At 39.2% G+C, this 27,500-nt stretch overlaps 1 protein-coding gene across 1 annotated transcript in view; it reads left to right on the top strand.

The window, feature by feature from the left end:
- Window positions 1-14,801: 14,801 nt before the first annotated feature.
- Window positions 14,802-27,500, top strand: part of rbfox1 (RNA binding fox-1 homolog 1) — a 111,021-nt gene continuing 98,322 nt past the window's right edge. The window contains exon 1 of the mRNA XM_059348381.1: window positions 14,802-15,113. Within this exon, the coding sequence (XP_059204364.1) occupies window positions 15,018-15,113 (96 nt within the window). The 5' untranslated portion in view covers window positions 14,802-15,017. The remainder of the gene's footprint in view (window positions 15,114-27,500) is intronic.

Here is a 27,500-nt window from a genome sequence, read left to right as displayed (position 1 = left end):
TTTTTTTTTTGTGGAGCCTCACCACAGTAAGTGCTGTACCTTGTTTCAGTTTTTCTGACAGAAAACTAAGGCCAGACTATGTACGCCAGCATACAAAATACAGTTTACAGTCTGTTTTGTATACATATCCAAATTAAGTTGTGAGCAGGGGTGAATGGGTTGATATATATCAGCTGATAAGTAAGTGGGGGAGCGTCAGTAAGAGCGTCTCGCTGCAGAGTCCTTCCAGGAGAGTTTGTTGTTCCAGTAACGGCCTTGAGGCCAGAGCTGGTTGAGGGGCCAAAAGCAGATCAGATTGGGATTGTTGGGTTTAGGGCGAGTGGCCATGTTCAATTTACACGACTACTCTTCATGGTTCTGGTCTCCGAATCGATCCATTTGCCTTTCCAAAGCCGTCAGCTTCTCCATGATGTTATCCATATTGTGGTTTATAGTCCCAGTCTGACTACCGACAGCTCTGCCCAACGCTTCAATCAAGTCCTGCAGCCTTATGGGGCTTTGAACAGCTGTCACTGTTTACTGTACTCCTTAATAAACCAGAGCAAAGCCTAATCCAATCAGCAAAAGACCTGTTATCAAGGATCTGAATAGATAGATGTCTTCAACGTCCTCCATGGAGAGAGCCGACAGGCTCAAGACTCACCACCTCTCGTCCATCATGTAGCCAGCTGAGAACGTACCGTCAGGACCGGAGGACTCCCTGAACCAGGCTTCTCCTCCAGAAGATGGTGTTAATGAGCTGAGAGACCAGTTGATCAAGTCCATGGTTTTTAGTTTGGAGAGCAGTGCAGAGAGAGTCTCTCAAAGTATAAGACAGAAGACGAGACGAGAGCCAGAGGAGAAGACACATTGTCTGAAATGACAACAAACTTTATATTACAAGTAAACAACGAAGACTAAAAGCTGGAGCCTCTAGCGGAGGATGTGACAGGGTGGAGGTCCTCTCACTGCAAAAACATCAAGGGGATATCTGCTTATTTTCTGTCTGGTCAGATAGTTCTTCTTAGTCAGCAGTTTTTATTTTAGAGATAGATAATAGAGGAGAGCTGCTATTAAACGGGCGCGGCTAGCGTGGTATCTGTATTCCACGGTTATTCGACAGGTTCCATTCTGGAGTAAGCAGGTCTCGCGTCTCCTCGCCACCAGCTCGAATTTTAGGTTCCCTAAATACCTACTGAGATAATATCCTCAGGAAAAAGGAATCTGGCCCCTTAGTGGAGAGCTGGTCCAGAAGAATCTCTGGGATCAAACAACTGTTTCACTTGTTTTCAGTGTTTTGGTCCTTAATGATCTAAATCAGATATTACAGCTTGTTACTGAGATTTTATCACCTATACTGAGTAAATACATGCTGGAAACTAGAATATCAGCAGTTACAAAGCTGCTTCACCAACACTTACAAGTATACAACTACTATTCACAAATAATAATTTCTTATTTCAAGCATAGCTAAGAAATCATAACTTTATGTATTTGTGGTTCATTGAGATTAGATATTTTTTACTGGTTTTGGAAAGTCTTGACAAGACACATTTTATTCTTCCTTTGGCAGAAGATTTTGCAATTTTAAGCAAAATACATCTTATTTTTGTACTTTTTCCCTTGTCTTTAAGAGCTGACTTTTAGCAGTGTAAAGTTCTGTTCTGACTCGGTTCCTGTGGTCTGAACCTAGAACCTTCATCTTGAATCACTGATTGTGATGTAATGAGGGGGTCTTCTGGTCCTGGAGGGATCTTCACCATGATGTGACTCCTTACAGGCCTAAACCCTGATTCCTCAAGTCAACGGAGAGGAAACTAACTTAAATCCTGACATGGAGAAACAAAGAAATCAAGGAAAACAGCTGAAACCCTCCCGTTTGCAAAACAATTAATTATTTATGAAAACTTTTGATGCATAAACAAAAGTGCATGCTCAGCAGCAGATAAAGATGAGTGGAGCTGATTCACATTCAGCTCTTTCTGCTTTATTGTTTCCATGTAAACACAAAGAAAAAAGGTTTTCTTCTTTTCACTCACTTTTCTTTTTTTCTTAATTGATCAAAATAAATTATCAACATTTCTACCTTTGAACACATTCTTTCCCTCTTCTAGAACATGTCTTATTTTGTAGAAGCCTCTCTAGCTCCTTATTGACTTCCTCTTCCTCTTCCTCCTCCTCCTCCTCTTCCTCTTCCTCTTCCTCCTCCTCTTCCTCTTCCTCTTCCTCTTCCTCCTCAGTGAGTGGTGCAGATATTTCCCCAGCTGCTTTTACATTATTTCATAGTTTCAGTTCTCAAGCTGCTGACATCTGAGTTCCAGCAGCAGCTGAACGACCGTCGACGCCACAATCCCATTGGTCTGTTCGGTCACGCGTTACACACAAACAGTTACACACAAACAGTTACACACAAACAGTAACACATACAGTTACACACAAACAGTTACACACAAACAGTTACACACAAACAGTTACACACAAACAGTAACACACAAACAGTTACACACAAACAGTAACACATACAGTTACACACAAACAGTTACACACAAACAGTTACACACAAACAGTTACACACAAACAGTTACACACATACAGTAACACACATCCAGTCAGTGTGAAGCTGCGGAGGAATGTTTGCGTCACCAATAATAAGAATCACTGTGTCAGCGTTTCACTAAAGCAACAAGCCAAATATTAAAACTAAAGAAATGCCAGGATGCAAACGATGGTTGGCCTGAATAAATAAACAACAGAAACATATTCAAACCATTTACTCAATTCTTACGGTGGAATTATAAAGGAAACATCAAACTGCTGGTGTGCTGCAGTAGTCGACCAAAAACAGCACGGAAGAAAGGGAAGAATGAGAATAAGCCTGTTAGTGTACAAAATGATACAGCACGATACTGTAAAAATCACTGTGAATAATACAGTAAATAACTACAGAGATTATTTACTGTGTGAATATGACATAGATCACAGGTCTGAAGCCTGTTGAGGGTTTTAAATGTTACGGTTATTTCAACCTGGTCTCACAGGAATCCGTGGAATAGCCACGGAATCACTCAAATTTCCGTGAAACTAACACGGATTTGGCTACAATGCAAGTTAATGCCAGTCATATCTCGTGGCTATTCCACGGATATTTGTTCCTATTGGTTGGTTCCAAGTCACATGGCGGACAGTTCTCTAATTTTTAGTGAAAAAATCAATATTTTGACTTAGTTTCTGCATAAAAATGGATTTTGATCACATTTCTAGCGAGAAATTTATGTTTTATTTTCTAAATATTCACTCAGTGAATGTACATAATCACTTTGTGGTGAAGATCTCGCCAGAAAACCAATCAGAAAACGTCCATGTTCTTATTATACATTTGACAGAAACGTCAATGTTTTTCAAATATGTGTATAAAAGTTGTCCAACTGTGGAAATGTTTTGTGCATTCATAAAAATATAATTTAGCGTTATATAATGTGTGAGAGTGATAGAGTGGATATATATGATCTTATATCATTTATAACATTATGTTACATGTGTCTGCAGGTTTTGGGCAAATTATTTGTTCTTGAAAACATAAAATCTGAAACTGAAATTTAAAGTTTTGATCTTGAATTTTAAAAATACATCGACGTATTCAATATAAAAATAAGTGTACACATTTTTTTTTTAGGTTAAATACAATTATGATCAGCTCTGGTAAAAAACATTATTTATTTTCATTTTTCACTTTCATATGTTTCTTTCACTTGTTTTATCTTTTCAGATCCAGATCTTATTTTTTACAATAAACAAAATCAGTTTCAGATCTTTTTCAGTCAAATACCGAAAAACACAATCAAAACATTTTCTTTACCAGAAACAAGAGCCAGGTAATTCAAGTTAAAAACGAATAAGGAAAGAAAAAAAATATACACTGTAAAAAAACAACTGTTGTTTTTACGGTAAAAACCAGCAGCTGGTTGCCAGAACTTTACCGTAATAAATACGGTGCAACTTTTTATAATATTACGGTAAAATGATATTATCACTGTTGATTTCACCTTTAAGATTGACATTTTATTACATTTTTTACTGTATAAACAAAAGGTTTTTGCATCAAAAGAAATGTTGTTCTGCCTTATAATTCACAAGAAAATACTTTATAAATGCTGCATAAATTAAAGATTTTATCATTAAATATTACAGTATATTTCTGTTAGAGATATGGTGTTTAGTACATTTAACAGTGAGAAAAATGATTTTTATAAAAAATAAATGCAATAATTACAGTGGTGACTTATATATATATTACATTAAATACATAATACAGTGTATTTTACAGTAATGTATTTTTTAAAAAACTGTAAAAATCCTGTATAGGCTGATATTTACATTTACAGTGTTTCATTGTTCCTGAAACTGAATTAACCCATTTATCATTTTATGTCTTTTACTGTCATGATTTAACAGTTTTTTCACCCTGAAATCTACAGACATTTTTCAATAAATCATTGTTTCTGTCTTTGATTGGTCATAATACAAAGTGTAATGACATTATACCGTGTAAATAACACATATTGGGTTTATTTGGACTGTTTTATTTATTCAGATAGTTGGTGTGTGAGGCTGATGCTGCAGTCAGGAGGAAGCTGAAATCTGCCAAAGCATGCAGAGAATTAGTCATCAACACTAAACACATGAGTCAGCAAACACATGCAGCTTCGTCTAAACCAGTCTGAATCACTCAGTTTACAGTTTTTATCCAGTGTGTCCGTTGATCAGTCTATGTTCTGCCCTGAATGTCTTTAATATGTGAAGAGTTTAAGTTAACTGGTAAAAATGTATTTGTATTGTTATTTCCTGAAAAAGTTAGTTGAGCTTTTACTATGAAGGTCGAAAAGAAACAGGAAACAGGAAGTAGTGAAGGCATGTAAACAGAGAAAAGAGCAGTTGTAAGGTTTCTCATGAGAATCCCTCAGAAAGGAATGGATGTAAGTTTTACATGTTCTTTACATGTTTGACAATTAATATTGATGACTTTTGATGGACATTTCTGTAGGTTTGTTCATGTTTATTAACTTTGTGTGTGAGCCTATAAGATGACTTTACTGTCGTAATACGTACCTTGCTACTCACCTGATATGTTGTCTATGTCACTTATAGTGTTTATACTTGTTGTACATCTTATTTATCATCGTCAATGGTAGACTGTTTATATTCACATATTTCTGTCATAGCAGTCTATTAAGCACATTTAAGGCGGGGAAGCATTACCACATTTCTACCATTAAAACCTGTTGGGCGCTGTTATGTTATTCTACCATTAAAGCGGAAAGAGGATACGTGGTTTTGTAGTATTTGTAGTTTTTTACACCTGTTTTCAGTCTCTTGGCCAATGAAATGCATCAGAATACATGTTGGAGTGTCACAATGCAACATGTTGATTTTTTAAAAACCTTTATTGACGGTTTGGACAAATAAACTCAACTTCTCATGAAGGCACAGCTATAAGATCTCAGATACTTTTTGAATTTCATTTCTATCTGCTACAGAAGCTGAAAAATCTATTATTTAGTAGGAAGAGTTGACACTTCTGTTGAATTTACAGAAAAACTTCAGGTTTTAGGGGCTGATTTTAAAATCACCCAGAGGTTTTACAGGCATTTTAGGCCTAAATGGGTGAAGCACATTTTTGTACCTTATTTTCTAGTTCGGTTCAATGTGTCATCCTGACTCGACCTGCTGCCATAGAAGTCATTAAAGGAGCCAGCACGCTCACTTCCTGCCTCTGGACAAGGAGTTTGGCTGGCTGTTTATTGATGTTAACACTTTGGAAGTAAAACACATGAAGAGAACAGAACAGTCTACATCATGGTTCTCAAACTGGCGGCCCGCGGGCCAATTGTGGCCCTCGTGATGATATTTTGTGGCCCCCACCTTGATATGAAAGTTTAATGTGAGTTTTATATGAATGGCACTTTACCGTGTTGTGTGTGGAAGGTCCCTTTAATTACTGTTTTTGGTAATTTTGTGTCTTTTTTTAAATAGTGTGTCATTTCTTAATAATGTGTCTTTTTTGGTCATTTTGTGTATTTTTTTAGTAATTTTGTGTCTTTTTTTGGTCATTTTGATGCTGCCTCCAGCGGCCCCCAGGTAATTAGAGTTTGAGGCCCCTGGTCTAGGACGTGTTACCGTTCTCCATCCAGTAGGTTTGCCTCAGTCTTCATTCATTTATTAGGCCGAGTACCTAGAGTTTATATCTGTACTCTAACTGTTTGTCTGCTGTCCCAGCAGCCTCTCTCTCTTTCTACTGCGTCCTCCCATTTCCTCCTTTAACTCAGCGTCTCTGTGCTGACCATCAGCCGTCCCGGGGACCTTCTGTCCCCTGATGTCTCTGATCATTCCCAGAGTCTGAATGCTCCTGTAGGAGGTCCAGTTCTGTGTCACTGGTCCATCAGCATGTTGATCAGGTTCTTTGATCTGTTTTCTGACACCTGGAAGCTGTCCCAGGACTCATAGTTTTTAAATTCTGTTCATAGTTTTTCTGTCCTCCTCGTCCATACAACTACTGCTGCTTGCCAAATGTCTTCACATCAACATCTATTGCATGTTTTTCCTAAACTGAAGTGAGGGTCTAATAAATCAGTTCAAATGGTTAAAATAAACCAAATGGCATTGAGCTGCCGAAAGCACCGGGGCTTTACTTCTTAATAACGCCATGAGGTGAAAACGAAGCGAGCTGGAGTCCTCTAATGAAACTCTGAAGTCTGTGTTTGATGAGGATCAGCCAGATAAGAGACACGTTTAAAAATATAGATCTTCACTTTAAAAGTGTTTGTAGAAATTACAGTAAAACACTGTCAAATTGCATCAAAAATAGGGCGTAGAATTAAAAATTGAATATCATGGTAGAAGACGATTTTAATTGCCATAAATCAAGGAAAAGTACAAAACTTTTAAACTGTATATAACACTTGTTTTTCATGTAAAATGAATGTAGAAGTACCACAAGGACACAAATATCCTGAAAATAAAGGGAATGTTCAGTCTAAATCACATTTTTATATATATTTACATTTAAATTTAAAGTAGAAAACCGAATCACTGTATTTTTAACGGTGAAGTATGTGAATGTGTTGTTTTCTGTTTTAATGTTGGCCAGCTTTGTTTGTTGCGTCGTCGAACTGAAACTTTTTAATTGCACAATAAAGACTTGGTAAAACTACTCCAGACTTCTTCCCACTGTCTATACCCCCCATTGTTTTCTCCACCTGGGGACTTATTAGCTGACTGTTGGCCCCCAAGACACACACACACACACACACACACACACACACACACACACACACACACAGCAAGGTGTGTATGATGTGTAATCACACACTAGTTACACACAGAAAGACACGGTACAGTTTCCATCCATCACTGTCGGCTCCAACAGGGAAATGAGCCGTCAGGAACACAGAGAGAAGATCTAAACCTAAACCTGAAGTCTAGAGTCTAAACCTGAAGTCTAGAGTCTAGACCTGAAGTCTAGAGTCTAAACCTGAAGTCTAGAGTCTAGACCTGAAGTCTAGAGTCTAAACCTGAAGTCTAGAGTCTAGACCTGAAGTCTAGAGTCTAGACCTGAAGCCTAGAGTCTAAACCTGAAGTCTAGAGTCTAAACCTGAAGTCTAGAGTCTAAACCTGAAGTCTAGAGTCTAGACCTGAAGTCTAGAGTCTAGACCTGAAGTCTAGAGTCTAAACCTGAAGCCTAGAGTCTAAACCTGAAGTCTAGAGTCTAAACCTGAAGCCTAGAGTCTAAACCTGAAGTCTAGATTCAGATCAGAGTGGGCATGCCCCCACCTGGAGAAAAGTTTGTACATTATTAAGTAAAATACATCTGTCTTGTGCACTTTGAGAGTGATTTGAGAGCAAACACCTCACATTACATTTTTCACAATTAACAGAGCTTTCCAATAGGACAAGGAGCAGCCAGCCAGTGTGGACAAACAGCTGACTAAGGGGGTCTGGGAGCATGCCCCCCCCCCCCCCCCCCCCTCGAGAATTATTTTCCCATAAAAGCCCAAATGTAGTGGCCTCCACACATTCTAATGCCACTGTTCCATCATATACACTGCATCTTCTCAGTGCATATTTGAATGAATTATTTAAAGTAGAAAGTATTCTTGTAAATTCTGTGGTGGATTCTGTTAACACACTGTGCTTTTATTTTGAAAGCTGGCGAGAGCACATCACCACAATTGAATGTGTTAAGGGCAACAATAGAGGGCACTCAGTCATCTTTTCCATGTGTAAAGGGCAGCCAATAAGGCACGTCCTCTTGTTTTCACCACTCTTGAGGGCAGTTTAGTGTGTTTTTTCAACCGTGGAGGCAGGAGGGGGGGGGGGGGGTCCCCCTGCCGGTATCATCCTTTAATGTGTCATCTGTAATTATTGTATATGAATTATAATTTAGATGAATAACGTGACCGAGACACGCTGGAGGGCTGCCAGGGAGTTATAAAATCCACATGGCTAAAAAAATGTCAATCATGTGAAATGTTCACTGGCAATTTTACATAATACATTAGAATTACATAACAAAATGAGTCAGTGCCCCCCAGGCAGAAAGACTCAGATTATTATGGGATTGTCTCGTAGCTGCAGCACTTTGTTGTTGTCTGTGGTAGTGGTGTGTGTGTGTGTGTGTGTGTGTGTGTGTGTGTTGACCAGGACAACTGACAGACACATAGGAATGAATGAGACAATCCAGCACAGACTGAAGCAGGGAGTTGGGTTTAATACATGAGAAATAATGAGATAATAATTAGGAACAGCTGAGGCACAGGGAGAAATAAACGAGGGACGTCTCGTGAAGCGACTGAGAAAGAATGAATGAGGAGGGCCAGACAGGATGTGATGTCACTGGGGACCTGCTGAGGCTTTAACTGGCTGATATTTCTCTCAGCTACACTAACCAGAAGATCCTGATGTGGGCAAAGAGGAGAGAGAGCTAGAGTAGAGTTGAGGTCTGATGAGGGGGTGGAGACAACCACCGTCTACCTGGATATCAACTTTAACCCCATACACCGCTTTATATACGCACCTGATTCTGAGGGTAGCAGCCAAATACTCTGACTATACAAGATATACATGTAATATGTAATATACTAAGAGTATAAATGTGCAAACAGACAAGAATATTGTGTAAATATGATTAATACACATACCAAATATATAGTTTCATGATTCTATGCAAATAAAGCGGCACACTGCACAGAGTCCAGTGACTTCATTAGTCCAGATCTGGTCTCTCCAGTGCTCGGTTGACTGGTTAGAGACCAGTGTAAACTGGCCGTGCTGGGCAGACTGTGGCAGTAGTGTTGGCGTCTTGTCTTTTCTCTGAGAGGAAATAAAGCATCCAGACTCAGACTGTGAGTCTCTGGTGCACCAAGAAGACACTGTTAAAAAATGTCTGTAGATTTTAGGGTGAAAAAACTAAAAACCATGACAGTAAAAGACGTAAAATGATAAATGGGTTAATTCAGTTTCAGTAACAATGAAACACCTTAAATGTATATATCAGCCAAAACTGTATTTTTTACAGTTTTAATTTTTGGAAAAATACATTACTCCACTGTAAAATACATTGTAATATGTATTTAATGTAATATATATACAAGCGCCACTGTAATTTTTGCGTTAATCTTTTGTAGAAAATACTTTTTCTCACTGTTAAATGTACTAAACACCATATCTTTAACAAAAATATACTGTAATATTTAATGGTAAAATCTTTTTAAATGGTAAATCCAATTTTTGTGGCATTCATCACGCAAAACAGCGTTATGAATTTTGATGGAAAAACTTATTTATACAGTAAAAAAAATGGAACAAAATGGCAATCTTAAACGTGAAATCAACAGTGCCAATATCTTTTTACTGTAATATTAAAAAAAGTTGCACCATATTTATTACGGTAAAGTTCTGGCATCCACAGCTGCTGGTTTTTTACTGTAAAAACAACAGTTTTTTTTTTTTTTTACAGTGGACATATCAGAAGCAGTTAGAACCTCTAATTTGTTTTTGTTGTTTATTAGCTTGTAGCTTCTAACTGACAGTGGTTAGAACAAAGCTGGAAAAACAACTGCAAGAAGAAACTGCCCACATGTTTTATCTTCATAGCTTCTATAATCAGAAAGTTGTTTGGTAATAAAAGTCTCTCTGGATGCTGCAGTCTGAACTAGACATGCTGTCAAAGATAGTTAGGTTGAAGAAGACACATGAAAGAGCTACAGAGAGAGAAGTCTCTGTAGATAAACAATCTGATCTCATCATGGTTGATGAATGTCAATGATCAGCATCTTACCAATAGTCAATGGTGTTGGGATTTTCTAGTGTAATGTTTAGAGTGCCACTAAATCAATTTTACACATAAAGGACAGTTTACTTGTCATGGTGAGTCCCACTCAGCCTGAACAAACAGTTGATAATTTCTGCTGGAGCTTTGTCAAGTCTGAGAAAATATGTCCTGTGATTGGAAACTAAAATAAATGTCTACCAGGAAGAGGGTCTCACAGACTGGAGGTAGTTGCATCATGGCAGGTGTGTTTCGATGCTTGACCCAAACAAGGGACTCATTTTTTTCCCAATAATTTCCGTTATTTATTTTTCATTAATATTTTTTATATCAATCTTTTGATTCTCCAACTACTTCTGGGGGTGCAGTACTAACTCACTCATATGATGCTTTCATACACAGTAAAAAACATGAAGCTCACCAAGTATCGTCTTCTTATATCCAGCAATAGTATCTTAATTATCTTGTTCAGAGTATAATTTACCTACTGACCATAGCTTTAGGTGCTTATTTTAAGAACATGTGTCTTTTTGTAACAAAAATGAGTGAGTAACCCCTCTTCACAGGGTGAGTAACCCCTCTTCACAGGGATTTCAGTCTTGTGTAAAGACTTGTTTTTAGGATTGACATTGTGAGCTTTTTCATGCTTTCCAAGCTGTTCAACTGTTGAATATGGTGAGTTTCTACCTAAAATATTGGCTCCAGTTGAGAGTTATAGTTGTATGTAGTTTAAATGTTATTTCATTTTCTACCAAGAGTATCTACCCACAGATACTGAAATGAGAAAGAAACATGCTCGTTTCAAGTATTTCTGGCTTATTTTAATGTTACTACAGTCGGGCTTTTCAAACAACAATTGCTCAAAATAAGTATTTTTGGACTTATTTTTGAGACATCATTGTTTTTCCAGTGCAGAGATATTTTTACTTACTTAAAGACTTCTTACAAAGAAAAATTTACGTACTGCACTGGCAGATAATTTGACTTGGGATGGAAAAGCTTTTTGATGTAGTGAACATTTAACTCGTGACTGATCAGCTGTTTCTGCCCAAAAGAGGTAGAAAAAACTGTTTTCGCTTTTCTCTCCATTATCTCTCGCGGGAGGCCAAAATTGTCCGATGAGGAAACTCTTTTTTGTTGTTTTTTCTCTCTTGTGCCATCTCTACTTCTTCTCCTGTTGACTGATGGATTAGCCTCCAGCAGGAAATTGATGCAGCTTTGTTTATTCGCTCTAAAACAGTTGATGGAAACCCCATTTGCTTTATTTCCTTTTTCTTTTGTGGCAAATGTAAGAAACATAACAACAACAACCTAAAGTACAGTTCAGGTAGAGACAGGAAGCCTCAACAAGCTTATTTAAAGCCTCTACCTAAATAACATAAAAATGTCACAATATTATACAGAACACAAAATGAACATGCAGAAAATAATACGACATAATTATGATGGAAAAGTAACAATATATGAAAAAACAACAACAACAATATCAGAAACAGAAAATAACGATAATATAATAATAGATAAATAATGTTAAAAAATATAAGAAAAAAGAAAATATGAGTGTTGGATGTTTGAGTGTGCGTGTGCATTGGTGTGTGCATGTCAATATGAATAAATATAAATATATATATATATATATATATATATATATATATATATATATATATATATATATTCCCCATGTATAAATACATGGGGAAACGCTGTACCTCTAAATCTTATTGAAACATTTCAAAAATTCACTTCAAAATCTATTTATTTATTTATTTTTCCATTTCTGTTGAGAAACAAATATGTTGCTAATGAATATCTAAGTATCTAAGCATAATTTGAATGCATTGCATATTCCTCCTCCAAGAATTGCCACCTGGAGGGGTTTGTGAGCTCCAGTGATCCTGGGAGCTGTGTTGTCGGGGGCAATAGCTCCTGGTAGGGTCTCCCAGGTGAGGGGCACGGGTAAACCGGGGCCCCCTCCTGGGGCCAGACCCGGGAGGAGCACGAAGGCAAGCGTCTGGTGGCCGGGCTTCCTCCACGGGGCCCGGCCAGGCTCAGCCCGAAAGAATCATGTGGACCTTTCGACCTGTGGGCCCACCACCCGCAGAGTTAGGCTTAAGGGTCGGGTGCAAAATGAGTCGGGCAGCAGGCAAAGGAGGGTACCTGGGCGTGCTGACCCCCGGCTCCAGCAGCTCTGGGGACGTGGAACGTCACCTCGCTGGCTACCAGCTGGAAATTGTTGGGCTCACCTCCACACATAGCCTGGGCTCTGGAACCAAACTCCTGGAGAGAGGCTGGACTCCCCCGGCTGAGCTCCGCTGTGTTGGAGATCTCCCCGAGGAACCAGAGGACCAGAAGGTCTCTGACTGTTGTCTGCTCTTATAAACCGAACAGCAGTTTGGAGTACCCGGCCTTCTTGGAGTCTCTGGGTGGTGTCCTGGAAGGGGAACCACCTGGGGACTCGGGTATGGCTGTCCGCATACTCAGCACAACGTCAAACACGTTCCCGGTGGGTGTTGGCCTCCGCCAGGGTTGTCCCTTGTCTCCGATTCTGTTGGTGGTTTTCATGGACAGGCTCTCAAGGCTCAGCCGGGGGGAGGAAGGGATCCGGTTTGGTGACCTTAGAATAACAGCTCTGCTTTTTGCAGATGATGTGGTTCTTTTGGCTTCATCAGACCGGGACCTCCAGCACTCACTGGGGCGGTTTGCAGCTGAGTGCGAATCGGTTGGGATGAGAGTCAGCACCTCCAAGTCTGAGGCCATGGTTCTCTGGGTGAAAACGGTGGACTGCCCCCTCTGGGTGGAGAGAGGTACTGCCCCCTCTGGGTGGAGAGAGGTACTGCCTCCTCTGGGTGGAGACAGGTACTGCCTACTCTGGGTGGAGACAGGTACTGCCCCCTTTGGGTGGAGACAGGTACTGCCTACTCTGGGTGGAGACAGGTACTGCCCCCTCTGGGTGGAGACAGGTACTGCCTACTCTGGGTGGAGACAGGAACTGCCTCCTCTGGGTGGAGACAGGTACTGCCCCCTCTGGGTGGAGACAGGTACTGCCTACTCTGGGTGGAGACAGGTACTGCCCCCTCTGGGTGGAGACAGGTACTGACTCAAGAGAAGGAGTTCCAGTATCTGGGGGTCTTGTTCAGCAGTGAGGGTAGAACGGAGCGTGAGATGGACAGGCGGTTTGGTGCGGCGTCAGCAGTGATGCGGGCGTTGTACCGGACCGTCGTGGTGAAGAAGGAGCTGAGCCTGAAGGCAAAGCTCTGGATTTACCGCTCCATCTATGTTCCAACCCTCACCTATGGTCATGAGCTTTGGGTAGTGACCCAAAGAACAAGATCCTGGATACAAGCGGCTGAAATGAGTTTCCTCCGTAGGGTGGCTGGGCTCAGCCTTAGAGATAGGGGGAGGAGCTCAGACATCCGGAGGGAGCTCGGAGTAGAGCCGCTGCTCCTTCTCCTCTAAAGGAGCCAGTTGAGGTGGTCTGGGCATCTGGTAAGGATCCTCCCGGGCGCCTCCCGTTAGAGGAGTTCCAGGTCCAACTGGTAGGAGGCCCCGGGGAAGACCCAGAACACGGTGGAGGGATTATATCTCTCTCCTGGCCTGGGAACGCCTCGGGGTCCAGGAGGAGCTGGACGTTGTGGCTGGGAGAGGAACGCCTGGAACGCCCTGCTTAGCCTGCTGCCCCCGCGACCCGACCCCGGATAAGCCGATGAAAATGGATGGATGTCTGGATGCTTTTTTTTTTTTTAAAGGAATAATCCAGCATTAATATGTGCCTTAAATCAACCCTCTGCAGTCTGTATGTATTATTGTTTAATAGTTTACATTCACTTATGTTTAATCTGATATTTTGTATAGTCAAAAAGTTTTTCCAGCAAATGTTGGCACTTCAGAGAGAGAAAGAGAGAGAGACGCAGAGAGAGAGAGAGATGGAGAGAGAGAGAGAGAGGGAGAGAGAGAGAGAGAGAGAGAGAGAGAGTCTCCTATTGTGGCTGCAGTCAGCATCCTCACTGCCTCCAGTAACACATGTCACAGAACTTCAATTCATCAAGAAGAGAGAGAGAGAGAGAGAGAGAGAGAGAGAGAGAGAGAGAGGGAGAGAGAGAGAGAGAGAGAGAGAGAGAGAGAGAGAGAGAGAGAGAGAGATCAGCATTTTGTGCAAGAAAAAAAATACATGCACACACACATTAGAAACACACACAGACAATTTCTGCCTCCCTCACGCTTCAGCGATCGCAGTCACTCCGACTGCTGGCTCGCCTCCACACACACACACACACACACACACACACACACACACACACACACACACACACACACACACATACTGAGTCAGACTCACACTTATTCTCTCTCACACACACACTGAGTCACACACACTGCAGCAGAGCTTCCTCTCTCTCTCCGTCTCTCTCTCTCTCTCCATCTCTCTCTCCCTCTCTCTCTCTCTCTCTCTCTCTCTCTCTCTCTCTCTCTCTCTCTCTCTCTCTCTCTCTCTCTCTGTCGTCCCGCCTCCTTACAGCTGAAACACTCTGTGTGTCTCGTATCGGGACCGGCTGCTGCTTCCTTTGAAGCTCCATCTCTCTTCCTCCTCCCTACCGATCATCCCTCCTCTCTCTCTCCTGCTGTTCTCTCTCTCTCTCTCTCTCTCCTCCTCCACTCTCTCCTCCTCCTCTCTCTGGCTCTGTTGTCGGTTAGTGTTGTAGCTAGAAGGAGGAACATGCAGCATCCTGGAGGAACATGCGTGGCGTTACCCAACGTGGACGCCTGTCCTCAGCTGTCCTGCGCCGCCCTCACCTTCATGTATTTACAGCAGGTGAGTGTGTGTGTTGGTGTGTGTGTTGGTGTGTGTGTGTGTGTGTGTGTGTGTGTGTGTGTGTGTGTGTGTGATTGTGTCTACATGATTCTTCATGTTGTGTACATGCCGCTGTGTGCTGCTGCTGCTGGACGTGGGGAGGTGGATCAGGATGACTGGAGCTGGTTCCCATAGGACGCAATGAGAGAGTGTTTGGATCTGAAGCATGCTGGTGTCCAGGTCCCGTCAGCTCATACTGGGGCTCATACTGGTGCTCATACTGGGGCTTTCCTCGGCTCATACTGGGGCTCATACTGGTGCTCATACTGGGGCTCATACTGGGGCTCATACTGGTGCTCATACTGGGGCTCTGGCAGGTGGAAGTCTATCAGAAAGGTTGGGTGATGTTGACGTCTGTCCGTGGTTCATCTTGCTCCAGATTCTTTTGTTTATGTCCCATGAAACCAATAACATTTTGTTACATTTTAGAAGAATCTGGGACTTTAAATATTCCTTTTTCACTACTGGTTTCCAGTATAGTATCTTGTGTTTCAATGTAAACCAGTTGATGGAAACGTCACTCCACTGACTTCATTAATCATATTTCTTCTCCCAATTCATGTTATTTTTGTCAGTTGTAATAAAAACATAAATAATGTGGCTCTAATAACAAAAATATTGGACTACAGCTCATACTGGGGCTCATACTGGGGCTCTCCTCAGCTCATACTGGGCTCATACTGGGGCTCTCCTCGGCTCATACTGGGGCTCATACTGGGGCTCTCCTCAGCTCATACTGGGGCTCATACTGGGGCTCTCCTCGGCTCATACTGGGGCTCATACTGGGGCTCTCCTCAGCTCATACTGGGGCTCTCCTCGGCTCATACTGGGGCTCTCCTCGGCTCATACTGGGGCTCATACTGGGGCTCTCCTCAGCTCATACTGGGGCTCTCCTCGGCTCATACTGGGGCTCTCCTCAGCTCATACTGGGGCTCTCCTTAGCTCATACTGGGGCTCATACTGGGGCTCTCCTCAGCTCATACTGGGGCTCTCCTTAGCTCATACTGGGGCTCTCCTCAGCTCATACTGGGGCTCATACTGGGGCTCTCCTTAGCTCATACTGGGGCTCATACTGGGGCTCTCCTCAGCTCATACTGGGGCTCTCCTCGGCTCATACTGGGGCTCTCCTCGGCTCATACTGGGGCTCATACTGGGGCTCTCCTTAGCTCATACTGGGGCTCTCCTCAGCTCATACTGGGGCTCATACTGGGGCTCTCCTCAGCTCATACTGGGGATAAAATATTCCCTTTTCAATACTTTGTCTTCCACTGACTTCAAAGCCTGTGTAGTGTCCAAAAGCTTGTAGTGTCCTGTGTAGCAGTATGTTGGACTGAAGGACTAAAAAAGACACAAAAAAGACACAAAATGACTAAAAAAAGGTCACAAAATGACCAAAAAAATACGCAAAAAGGACAAAAGAAATACATAAAAATAACTAAAAAAGGACACAAAATGACCAAAAAAAGACACAAAATGACTAAAAAAAATACACAAAATGACTAAAAAAGACACAAAATGACTAAAAAAGACACAAAATGACTAAAAAAGACACAAAAAGACACAAAATAACAAAAAAGACACAAAATGACCAAAAAATACACAAAATTACTAAAATTGTTCCTCTAAACACACCAGAGCCAAACCAAACAGAGTCCCACTAGAATAAAAACCAGAGTTGATGACAGGATCACACACAATCACAAGATCACATTTATGTTGGTTTTTCTTTGTTTCTTTTTGGTTCTAAATGTTGATCCAGTAAGTCAGAATAAAAAAAAATATATATTATACTCATATAGGTGAAAAATATACCAACATGGTATTTAAACATGTTTTAAGTGGTGTATGCTGAAAATGACTTTATTATAGTCTGTTGAAACATATTAGTTGTCCATAAATGACAGAAAAACACTATATTATGGGATGTCCAAAAATGACCCTTTCAAAATAAAAGTCATACTATAGCATGTCGAGTTTTATCAAAAATGGTCAAATTTTAAAATGTCTAAAAATGCTGAAAATGGGTCAATTTTAGTCATCATATGGCCAAAAATATTTATATTTATATGAGAATAGAAGAAGGAACATTACAAAAGAGCTAAATATGACAAACACTAGTAAGGGCAGCATTTATTTAGAAAGAAAGTATTATTTTTTTAACTATATCGATATATGCGATATGGTCTAATTCCATATCACATTTAAAAATATATTGATATATTTCTCGGAGCCCTTTCACACTGTCTCTCTACTGTCAATAAAGCCTTGAAAATGCCCAAAAAATATCTTTAAAAAAAAAATTCCTGACAGAATAGAAGAAATAAAAGAAAATTCTGTTTAATTTAGGCTAAAATACCAACAGCTGTGGTTGTTTAGACTGAAAAGTCCTGTTATTTTTAGGGTAATTGTGTCATTTATCAATCAGACTTCATTTTATAGCACTTTTCATACAAAAGAAGAAAGTAATAATAATAATAACAATCAAACATATTCACACATCATGATATTTCTCCATTCATTTTAAATGAAAATGTTATGTTTTTACAGCTAAACTGTGTTTCCTACAGTTAATGACAGTAAAATTAAAATGTTTGTGCTATTCTTTGATTTACGGTAATTACTACATGATTTCTGATGTAATTTGACTGTGTGTTTCTGTAATTTATACAAACATTTGTTACAGTGTGTAGATACACACAGGATTAACATGTGATGATGATGATGATGATGAAGCTTCATCATCTTTCTATGAATGGAGGAGAGACGATGAATGATGAGCACACATGGGTTTATTGTTTCCAGTGTTTTCATCTTAATATTTTCTTTACCCCTGTATGTCCTCCATACACTGTAAAAATGTCTGTAGATTTTAGAGTGAAAAACTGTTAAACATGACAGTAAAAGACGTAAAATGATAAATGAGTTAATTCAGTTTCAGTAACAATGAAACACTGTAAATGTAAATATCAGACAAAACAGGATTTTTAACTTTTTTATTTTTAAATAAATTATTCCACTGTAAAATACTCTGACACTGTGTTTGTAGCAAAAATATACTGTAATATATATACAAGCATCACTGTAATTTTTTCATTTATCTTTTGTAAAAATACTTTTTCTCACTGTTAAATGTACTAAACACCATATCTCTAACAGAAATATACTGTAATATTTAATGGTAAAATCTTTCATTTATGCAGCATTTATAGTATTAAAAGTATTTTCTGATTAATTATATGGCAAAACAGCGTTTCTTTTGATGGAAAAACTTTTATAAAATAAAATGGGAACGTTAAACCTGAAATACAGCTAATATCTTTTTACCGTAATATTAGAAAAAGGTGCACCGTATTTATTACGGTAAAGTTCTGGCAACCACAGCTGCTGGTTTTTACCGTAAAAACAAGTTTTTTTTTTAATTAACTTAACATTTTGAGCGTGTGTGTGAGTGTGTGTGTGTGTGTGTGTGTGTGTGTGTGTAGCTGCTGCCTCATGTTTCATTACTCATCAATCATCCTGATCAGTGATCAGTAGATGGCGCTACACTGTTATTCACCATATCACTGTGTCCTGTTACACTAAAACACCAACAAATGCAATAAAAGTAATAATTAATAACACCAAAACACAAAGCTTGTGTGTAAATGTGACCCACTAACCTGATTCTGTCACCATAAAACACGTTTTTAGTTTTAGGACGATATATTTTTTTATTAAACCATCCTGATAAACGATAGTATCGTTGTATCCATGTTGTTTTAGTTTATTATCCATATTAGAGCAGAATAAGTTCATCCTTTAACACAACAATGAATCTTTAAATCTGGAGAATAATATACATTGGAATTGAAATTTAGAAAAGAAATATTAAAATATCCTACATAAAGAAAACATGAATAAACAACCAATATACCATATAAACAGATGAACGGCTGCTCTGGGAAACATATGTAGCTTTACTATAAACATAGAATGTGTATAGCCTATATATATATATATATATTTATATATATATATATATATAAATCTGTTTAATTTACGGTAAAATCCCGGCAGCTGTGGTCGCCAGAACTTCACCGTAAAAAATGCAGTGAGTTGGTTTTCTACTGCAAATTGAAATATAAATATTATTTTAAATTTTTTTTAAAAAGTCCCTTTTTTTTTTTAGATTAATTGTTCTTGTGACAATATGGTTTTCATTCATCCATTTTACATGAACATTTTATATTTTTACAGTAAAACTGTTTGTTTCCTTCAGTTTTTCTAAAGTTTTGTTCTATTCTTTGATTTACGGTAATTAAAAACGTCTACTACGGTGATATGCAATTTTTATTTTTACGCCCTATTTCTCAGGCAGTTTGACTTTTGACTTTGAGTGTCTTACTGTTTTTTCTTTTCTAAAGATATTTTTACGGTGGGATTCGAACCCGCTAACTGATTCTTTACAGCGTGCTTCCACCTGTAAATGATATTTCTGTTTAGAGTCAGAACGTATGGAGATGTTTTTATGACCCAGTTTTAGAGACGTCAGCAGCAGCAGCGTTGTGGGAGCAGAGAGAGAGAGAGAAAGGGAGAGAAGAAATGAAAGTGTGACGGAGCAGAAGCCTGAAGCTGGAGGAATATTCAGGAATATTTTAACGCTCCGGGATGAAAGAGCTAAATTACCAGCCGAGAAAATGGCTTCTGCAATCTGACAATTTGTCATTAAGCAACTTTCCTCCATTAGTCTCATTCCTTTATCCTCCTCTTTCATCCCTCGCTACACACTGGCAGAGAGAGAGAGAGAGAGAGTGTGTGTGTGTGTGTGTGTGTGTGTATGTGTGTGTGTGTGTGTGTGTGTGTGTGTGTGTGTGTGTGTGTGTGTGTGTGAGCTTTTGTTTTCAGATTGTAATGTTCCAGTATTCCAGATTGTGCTAATGTTTTGGCATGTTATGCCAGAGCATTGTGTGTGAGTGTGTGTGTGTGTGTGTGTGTGTGTGTGTGTGTGTGTGTGTGTGTGTGTGTGTGTGTGTGTGCCTTGCCTACATAGGGAATCTGGGTCTTTGAAGCTATATATAGTCGAGCCGTGTAAGACATTTTGAATACATCTGAAGGCCTTTGGGCATTCTGTGTGTGTGTGTGTGTGTGTGTCTGTGTGTGTGTGTGTGTGTGTGTGTGTGTGTGTGTGTGTGTGTGTGTGTACAGGTTTTAGACAGCGCCGTACATTAATTATATTTTTATTTACAGTTTAACTCACCCTTAAAATGTTCCTCAATATATTTCAAGACATGTCAGTTGTTTTCCAGGATCCATCACAGACTCATAGTGTTCTGAGCTGTTGCTCTGTTTCTCTGTTTCTCTGGTTCTCTGGTTCTCTGGTTCTCTGGTTCTCTGTTTCTCTGTTTCTCTGGTTCTCTGGTTCTCTGGTTCTCTGTTTCTCTGGTTCTCTGGTTCTCTGTTTCTCTGGTTCTCTGTTTCTCTGGTTCTCTGGTTCTCTGGTTCTCTGGTTCTCTGGTTCTCTGTTTCTCTGGTTCTCTGTGTGAATATTGTTGATAAGAATCAATCAATCAATGTTCTCAGCCAAGAGAAGACCAGAAGCTTCCATGACTATTGTAGGTGAGCTGTTATTATTGATGATAATAGTGATCTTATATGATCGGGGACAGCTGGTTTCTTTGACTCTGTGTTTTGTTGAATGAGTGAGGAGTGAAACAATTTATCAACCACTAAATTACATTTTTTATTTTGTTTATTGTTGGAAGTCAGCCCGGAGAATATTTCTGTTTTTGTAAATAAATCCCACCACCTTTGGTTGAAGTGAAACTCTGAGAGTGTTTATTATTCAGTGAGTGGCAGACCTCCTCACAGATACTCTGATGGTTTTTATTACAGCTAGAGTCGCTGTAACTGGGTCTGAAGTGATGATTTACCTCTCTAACTACTTCCTCTCCTTCTTTCTTTGTTGTTTCACATTTTCATTGACAGTAGAATAACACTTCCTGCTGGGATTTCACATTAAGACATTAAAATTTAAATGTAAATATCAGCAAAAACTGTAATTAAGACTGAACATTCCTGTTTTTTTTTTCAGGGTAATTGTTTTTACATAGATTTTAAAAAATATTTTTACAGTTTAAGTTGTGTTCTATTCCTTGATTTACGGTAATAAAGCGTCTAATACGATAATTTACAATTTTAAATTTTACACATTATTTCTGATGCAATTTGACATTTAAACATTTTTTACAGTGTGTGTTGTTATAGAGCTGTGTGTTATAGAGCTGTGTGTTGTTATAGAGCTGTGTGTGTTATAGAGCTGTGTGTTGTAGAGCTGTGTGTTATAGAGCTGTGTGTTATAGAGCTGTGTGTTGTTATAGAGCTGTGTGTTATAGAGCTGTGTGTTATAGAGCTGTGTGTTGTTATAGAGCTGTGTGTTATAGAGCTGTGTGTTATAGAGCTGTGTGTTGTTATAGAGCTGTGTGTTATAGAGCTGTGTGTTATAGAGCTGTGTGTTGTTATAGAGCTGTGTGTTATAGAGCTGTGTGTTATAGAGCTGTGTGTTGTTATAGAGCTGTGTGTTATAGAGCTGTGTGTTATAGAGCTGTGTGTTGTTATAGAGCTGTGTGTTGTTATAGAGCTGTGTGTTATAGAGCTGTGTGTTGTTATAGAGCTGTGTGTTATAGAGCTGTGTGTTGTTATAGAGATGTGTGTTATAGAGCTGTGTGTTATAGAGCTGTGTGTTGTTATAGAGCTGTGTGTTGTTATAGAGCTGTGTGTTATAGAGCTGTGTGTTATAGAGCTGTGTGTTGTTATAGAGCTGTGTGTTGTTATAGAGCTGTGTGTTATAGAGCTGTGTGTTGTTATAGAGCTGTGTGTTATAGAGCTGTGTGTTATAGAGCTGTGTGTTGTTATAGAGCTGTGTGTTATAGAGCTGTGTGTTATAGAGCTGTGTGTTGTTATAGAGCTGTGTGTTGTTATAGAGCTGTGTGTTGTTATAGAGCTGTGTGTTATAGAGCTGTGTGTTGTTGTAGAGCTGTGTGTTGTTATAGAGCTGTGTGTTATAGAGCTGTGTGTTGTTATAGAGCTGTGTGTTATAGAGCTGTGTGTTATAGAGCTGTGTGTTATAGAGCTGTGTGTTATAGAGCTGTGTGTTATAGAGCTGTGTGTTGTTATAGAGCTGTTTGTTGTTATAGAGCTGTGTGTTATAGAGCTGTGTGTTATAGAGCTGTGTGTTGTTATAGAGTTGTGTGTTGTAGAGCTGTGTGTTATAGAGCTGTGTGTTATAGAGCTGTGTGTTGTCATAGAGCTGTGTGTTATAGAGCTGTGTGTTGTTATAGAGCTGTGTGTTATAGAGCTGTGTGTTATAGAGCTGTGTGTTATAGAGCTGTGTGTTGTAGAGCTGTGTGTTATAGAGCTGTGTGTTATAGAGCTGTGTGTTATAGAGCTGTGTGTTATAGAGCTGTGTGTTGTTATAGAGCTGTGTGTTATAGAGCTGTGTGTTATAGAGCTGTGTGTTATAGAGCTGTGTGTTGTTATAGAGCTGTGTGTTATAGAGCTGTGTGTTATAGAGCTGTGTGTTATAGAGCTGTGTGTTGTTATAGAGCTGTGTGTTGTAGAGCTGTGTGTTGTTATAGAGCTGTGTGTTATAGAGCTGTGTGTGTTATAGAGCTGTGTGTTATAGAGCTGTGTGTGTTATAGAGCTGTGTGTTATAGAGCTGTGTGTGTTATAGAGCTGTGTGTTATAGAGCTGTGTGTGTTATAGAGCTGTGTGTTATAGAGCTGTGTGTTATAGAGCTGTGTGTGTTATAGAGCTGTGTGTTATAGAGCTGTGTGTGTTATAGAGCTGTGTGTTATAGAGCTGTGTGTTATAGAGCTGTGTGTTATAGAGCTGTGTGTGTTATAGAGCTGTGTGTTATAGAGCTGTGTGTGTTATAGAGCTGTGTGTTATAGAGCTGTGTGTTATAGAGCTGTGTGTTGTTATAGAGCTGTGTGTTGTTATAGAGCTGTGTGTTGTTATAGAGCTGTGTGTTATAGAGCTGTGTGTTGTTATAGAGCTGTGTGTTGTTATAGAGCTGTGTGTTGTTATAGAGCTGTGTGTTGTTATAGAGCTGTGTGTTGTTATAGAGCTGTGTGTTGTTATAGAGCTGTGTGTTGTTGTAGAGCTGTGTGTTATAGAGCTGTGTGTTGTTATAGAGCTGTGTGTTATAGAGCTGTGTGTTGTAGAGCTGTGTGTTATAGAGCTGTGTGTTGTTATAGAGCTGTGTGTTATAGAGCTGTGTGTTGTTATAGAGCTGTGTGTTATAGAGCTGTGTGTTGTAGAGCTGTGTGTTATAGAGCTGTTTGTTATAGAGCTGTGTGTTGTTATAGAGCTGTGTGTTATAGAGCTGTGTGTTGTTATAGAGCTGTGTGTTATAGAGCTGTGTGTTGTAGAGCTGTGTGTTATAGAGCTGTGTGTTGTTATAGAGCTGTGTGTTATAGAGCTGTGTGTTGTTATAGAGCTGTGTGTTATAGAGCTGTTTGTTATAGAGCTGTGTGTTGTTATAGAGCTGTGTGTTATAGAGCTGTGTGTTGTTGTAGAGCTGTGTGTTATAGAGCTGTGTGTTGTAGAGCTGTGTGTTATAGAGCTGTGTGTTGTTATAGAGCTGTGTGTTATAGAGCTGTGTGTTGTTATAGAGCTGTGTGTTATAGAGCTGTGTGTGTTATAGAGCTGTGTGTTGTTATAGAGCCGTACATATATATATATATATATATATATATATGTGTGTATATATAGGCAGTCTGTGTCCCAGAGGTCAGGGGTCGGGCTTGTTAAATTGTGCAGCATTTACCATGTGTGTTGGTGTCACTGATACTACTGAACCACTGTTCACACACACACACACACACACACACACACACACACACACACACTAGTCTGTTGTGTTGATGTGATGCGTGCAGCGTTGAACGGATGAATGGAGAGGAAGAAGGAAAAGAAGAAGAAGAAGCAATAAAAGAATGAAGAAAGAGGATTAGAAGAGAGAAGTAGGACGACTTTAGTTCCTCTGTTCACAAAAACATTTCACACTGAAACAGACAGACAACAGACAGGAAGTTACTGATGTTAGTCCACAGACACTCTACAGACACTCTACAGACACACTACAGACACTCTACAGACACTCTACAGACACACTACAGACACACTACAGACACTCTACAGACACTCTACAGACACACTACAGACACTCTACAGACACACTACAGACACTCTACAGACACACTACAGACACTACAGGCATTCTACACACACTCTACAGACACCTTACAGACACTCTACAGACACACTACAGACAGTCTACAGACACACTACAGACACTACAGACACACTACAGACACTACAGACATTCTACAGACACTCTACAGACACACTACAGACACTCTACAGACACACTACAGACACTCTACACACACTACAGACACACTACAGACACTCTACAGACACACTACAGACACTCTACACACACTACAGACACACTACAGACACTCTACAGACACCTTACAGACACTCTACAGACACACTACAGACATTCTACAGACACACTACAGACACACTACAGACACTCTACAGACACACTACAGACACTCTACACACACTACACACACTACAGACACACTACACAGACTTTTTTTATGGGGATATTTGCGACTTTTTCTTGTGTATTGGAGACTTTTCCTGGTGTTATTTGAGACTTTTCCTGGCGTTATTATAGAATTTTTCTAGTGATATTGAAGACGTTTTTCTTGTGTATGGGAGACTTTTCTGGTGTTATTGGAGACTTTTTTCTGGGGTTGAAGACTTTTTTTCTGGTGTTATTTGAGACTTTTCCTGGCGTTATTGTAGAATCTTTCTAGTGATATTGAAGACGTTTTTTCTGGTGTTATTGGAGACTTTTTTCTGGTGTTATTTGAGACTTTTCCTGGCGTTATTGTAGAATTTTTCTAGTGATATTGAAGACGTTTTTTCTGGTGTTATTTGAGACTTTCTTCTGGCGTTATTGTAGAATTTTTCTGCTGTTATTGTAGAATTTTTCTGCTGTTATTGGAGACTTTTCCCAGATTTTATTGGAGACTTTTTTCTCTCGTTATTGGAGACTTTTTCTGGTTTTATTGGAGACTTTTTCTGGTGTTATTGAAGACTTTTTCCAGGTGTTATTGGAGACATTTTCTGGTGTTATTGGACAATTTTTCTGGTGTTATTGGAGACTTTTTTCTGGTGTTATTGAAGACGTTTTTCTGGTGTTATTGGAGACTTTTTTCTGGTGTTATTGGAGACATTTTCTGGTGTTATTGGACAATTTTTCTGGTGTTATTGGAGACTTTTTTCTGGTGTTATTGAAGACGTTTTTCTGGTGTTATTGGAGACTTTTTTCTGGTGTTATTTGAGACTTTTCCTGGCGTTATTGTAGAATTTTTCTGCTGTTATTGAAGACGTTTTTCTTGTGTATTGGAGACTTTTCTGGTGTTATTGGAGACTTTTTCTGGTGTTATTTGAGACTTTTTTCTGGTGTTATTTGAGACTTTTCCTGGCGTTATTGTAGAATTTTCCTGGCGTTATTGTAGAATTTTTCTAGTGATATTGAAGACGTTTTTTCTGGTGTTATTGGAGACTTTTTTCTGGTGTTTTTTGAGACTTTTCCTGGCGTTATTGTAGAATTTTTCTGCTGTTATTGAAGACGTTTTTCTTGTGTATTGGAGACTTTTCTGGTGTTATTGGAGACTTTTTCTGGTGTTATTTGAGACTTTTTTCTGGTGTTATTTGAGACTTTTCCTGGCGTTATTGTAGAATTTTCCTGGCGTTATTGTAGAATTTTTCTAGTGATATTGAAGACGTTTTTTCTGGTGTTATTGGAGACTTTTTTCTGGTGTTTTTTGAGACTTTTCCTGGCGTTATTGTAGAATTTTTCTAGTGATATTGAAGACGTTTTTTCTAGTGTTATTGGAGACTTTTTTCTGGGGTTGAAGACTTTTTTTCTGGTGTTATTGGAGACTTTTTCTGGTGTTATTAGAGACTTTCTTCTGGCGTTGTTGTATAATTTTTCTGCTGTTATTGAAGACGTTTTCTGGTGTTATTGGAGACTTTTCCCAGATTTTATCGGAGACTTTTTTCTCTCGTTATTGGAGACTTTTTCTGGTTTTATTGGAGACTTTTTCTGGTGTCATTGAAGACTTTTTCCAGGTGTTCTTGGAGACTTTTTCTGGTGTTATTGGACAATTTTAATTTTTCTGGTGTTATTGGAGACTTTTTTCTGGTGTTATTGAAGACGTTTTTCTGGTGTTATTGGAGACTTTTTTTTCTGGTGTTATTGGAGACTTTTTTCTGGTGTTATTGGAGACTTTTTCCAGGTGTTTTTGGAGTTTTTTCTCTCTCTCGTTATTGGAGACTTTTTCTGGTTTTATTGGAGACTTTTTTCTGTTGTTATTGAAGACTTTTTCCAGGTGTTATTGAAGACTTTTTTCTGGTGTTATTGAAGACTTTGTCCAGGTATTATTGGATACTTTTTTCTGGTGTTATTGGACAATTTTTCTGGTGTTTTTGGATACTTTTTTCTGGCGTTATTGTAGAATTTTTCTGTTATTGAAGAGGTTTTTCTGGTGTGATTTGAGACTTTTTTCTGGTGTTATTGTCGAATTTTTCTGGTGTTATTGAAGATGTTTTTCTGGTGTTATTGAAGACTTTTTTTCTGGTGTTATTGGAGACTTTTTTCTGGTGTTATTGGAGACTTTTGGAGACTCCTTAAAAAACTGTTCCTTTTGTTTGTTTTAAAGTAGTGCAATAAAAATAGAGATGTTTTCCCTAACACGATGAATAATCATAATTAATAATCATGATTATAATTTTGGCCATAATCGTTCAGCCCTAGCCTGAACAATAAAACGTTGCCAGTGCAGCAGAGAACCAGTGACAGAGTGTGTGGTGCTGAATGGACAGCTCCTGTAAACTGGCCTCATATGCATCTTTTCATTTGGTGCAGTGGTCGTTTTGCTGACACTGTTTCCATCATCCTCACTGCTGCTGCAGAGTCAACAGTGGTTCATTCAACACAGAGTCCGGAGCATCACACCGGACATCACATTACATACCTGGTTACTGTATTCATTTCAAATGTTACATCATAATAATTATTATTATAATAATATTAATATTAATAATTATAATACATTCAATTTATATAGCGCTTTTCTAGACACTCAAAGATGCTTAACAGGCAACAGACAGATACGTAAACATACATTCAACAAACTTCAGATGGAGAAGCGGCGAAACAAACAGCACCAGCGTTCTCTCACATCATAAAAAAAGATATACAGCAAAACATGAGGAGAGCA

Source organism: Centropristis striata, chromosome 13 (genome assembly GCF_030273125.1).
Source record: "Centropristis striata isolate RG_2023a ecotype Rhode Island chromosome 13, C.striata_1.0, whole genome shotgun sequence".
Classification (NCBI taxonomy): Eukaryota; Metazoa; Chordata; class Actinopteri; order Perciformes; family Serranidae; genus Centropristis; species Centropristis striata.
The sequence above is the reverse complement of the archived record's forward strand: the minus strand, read 5'-3'. Positions and strand labels throughout refer to the sequence as shown.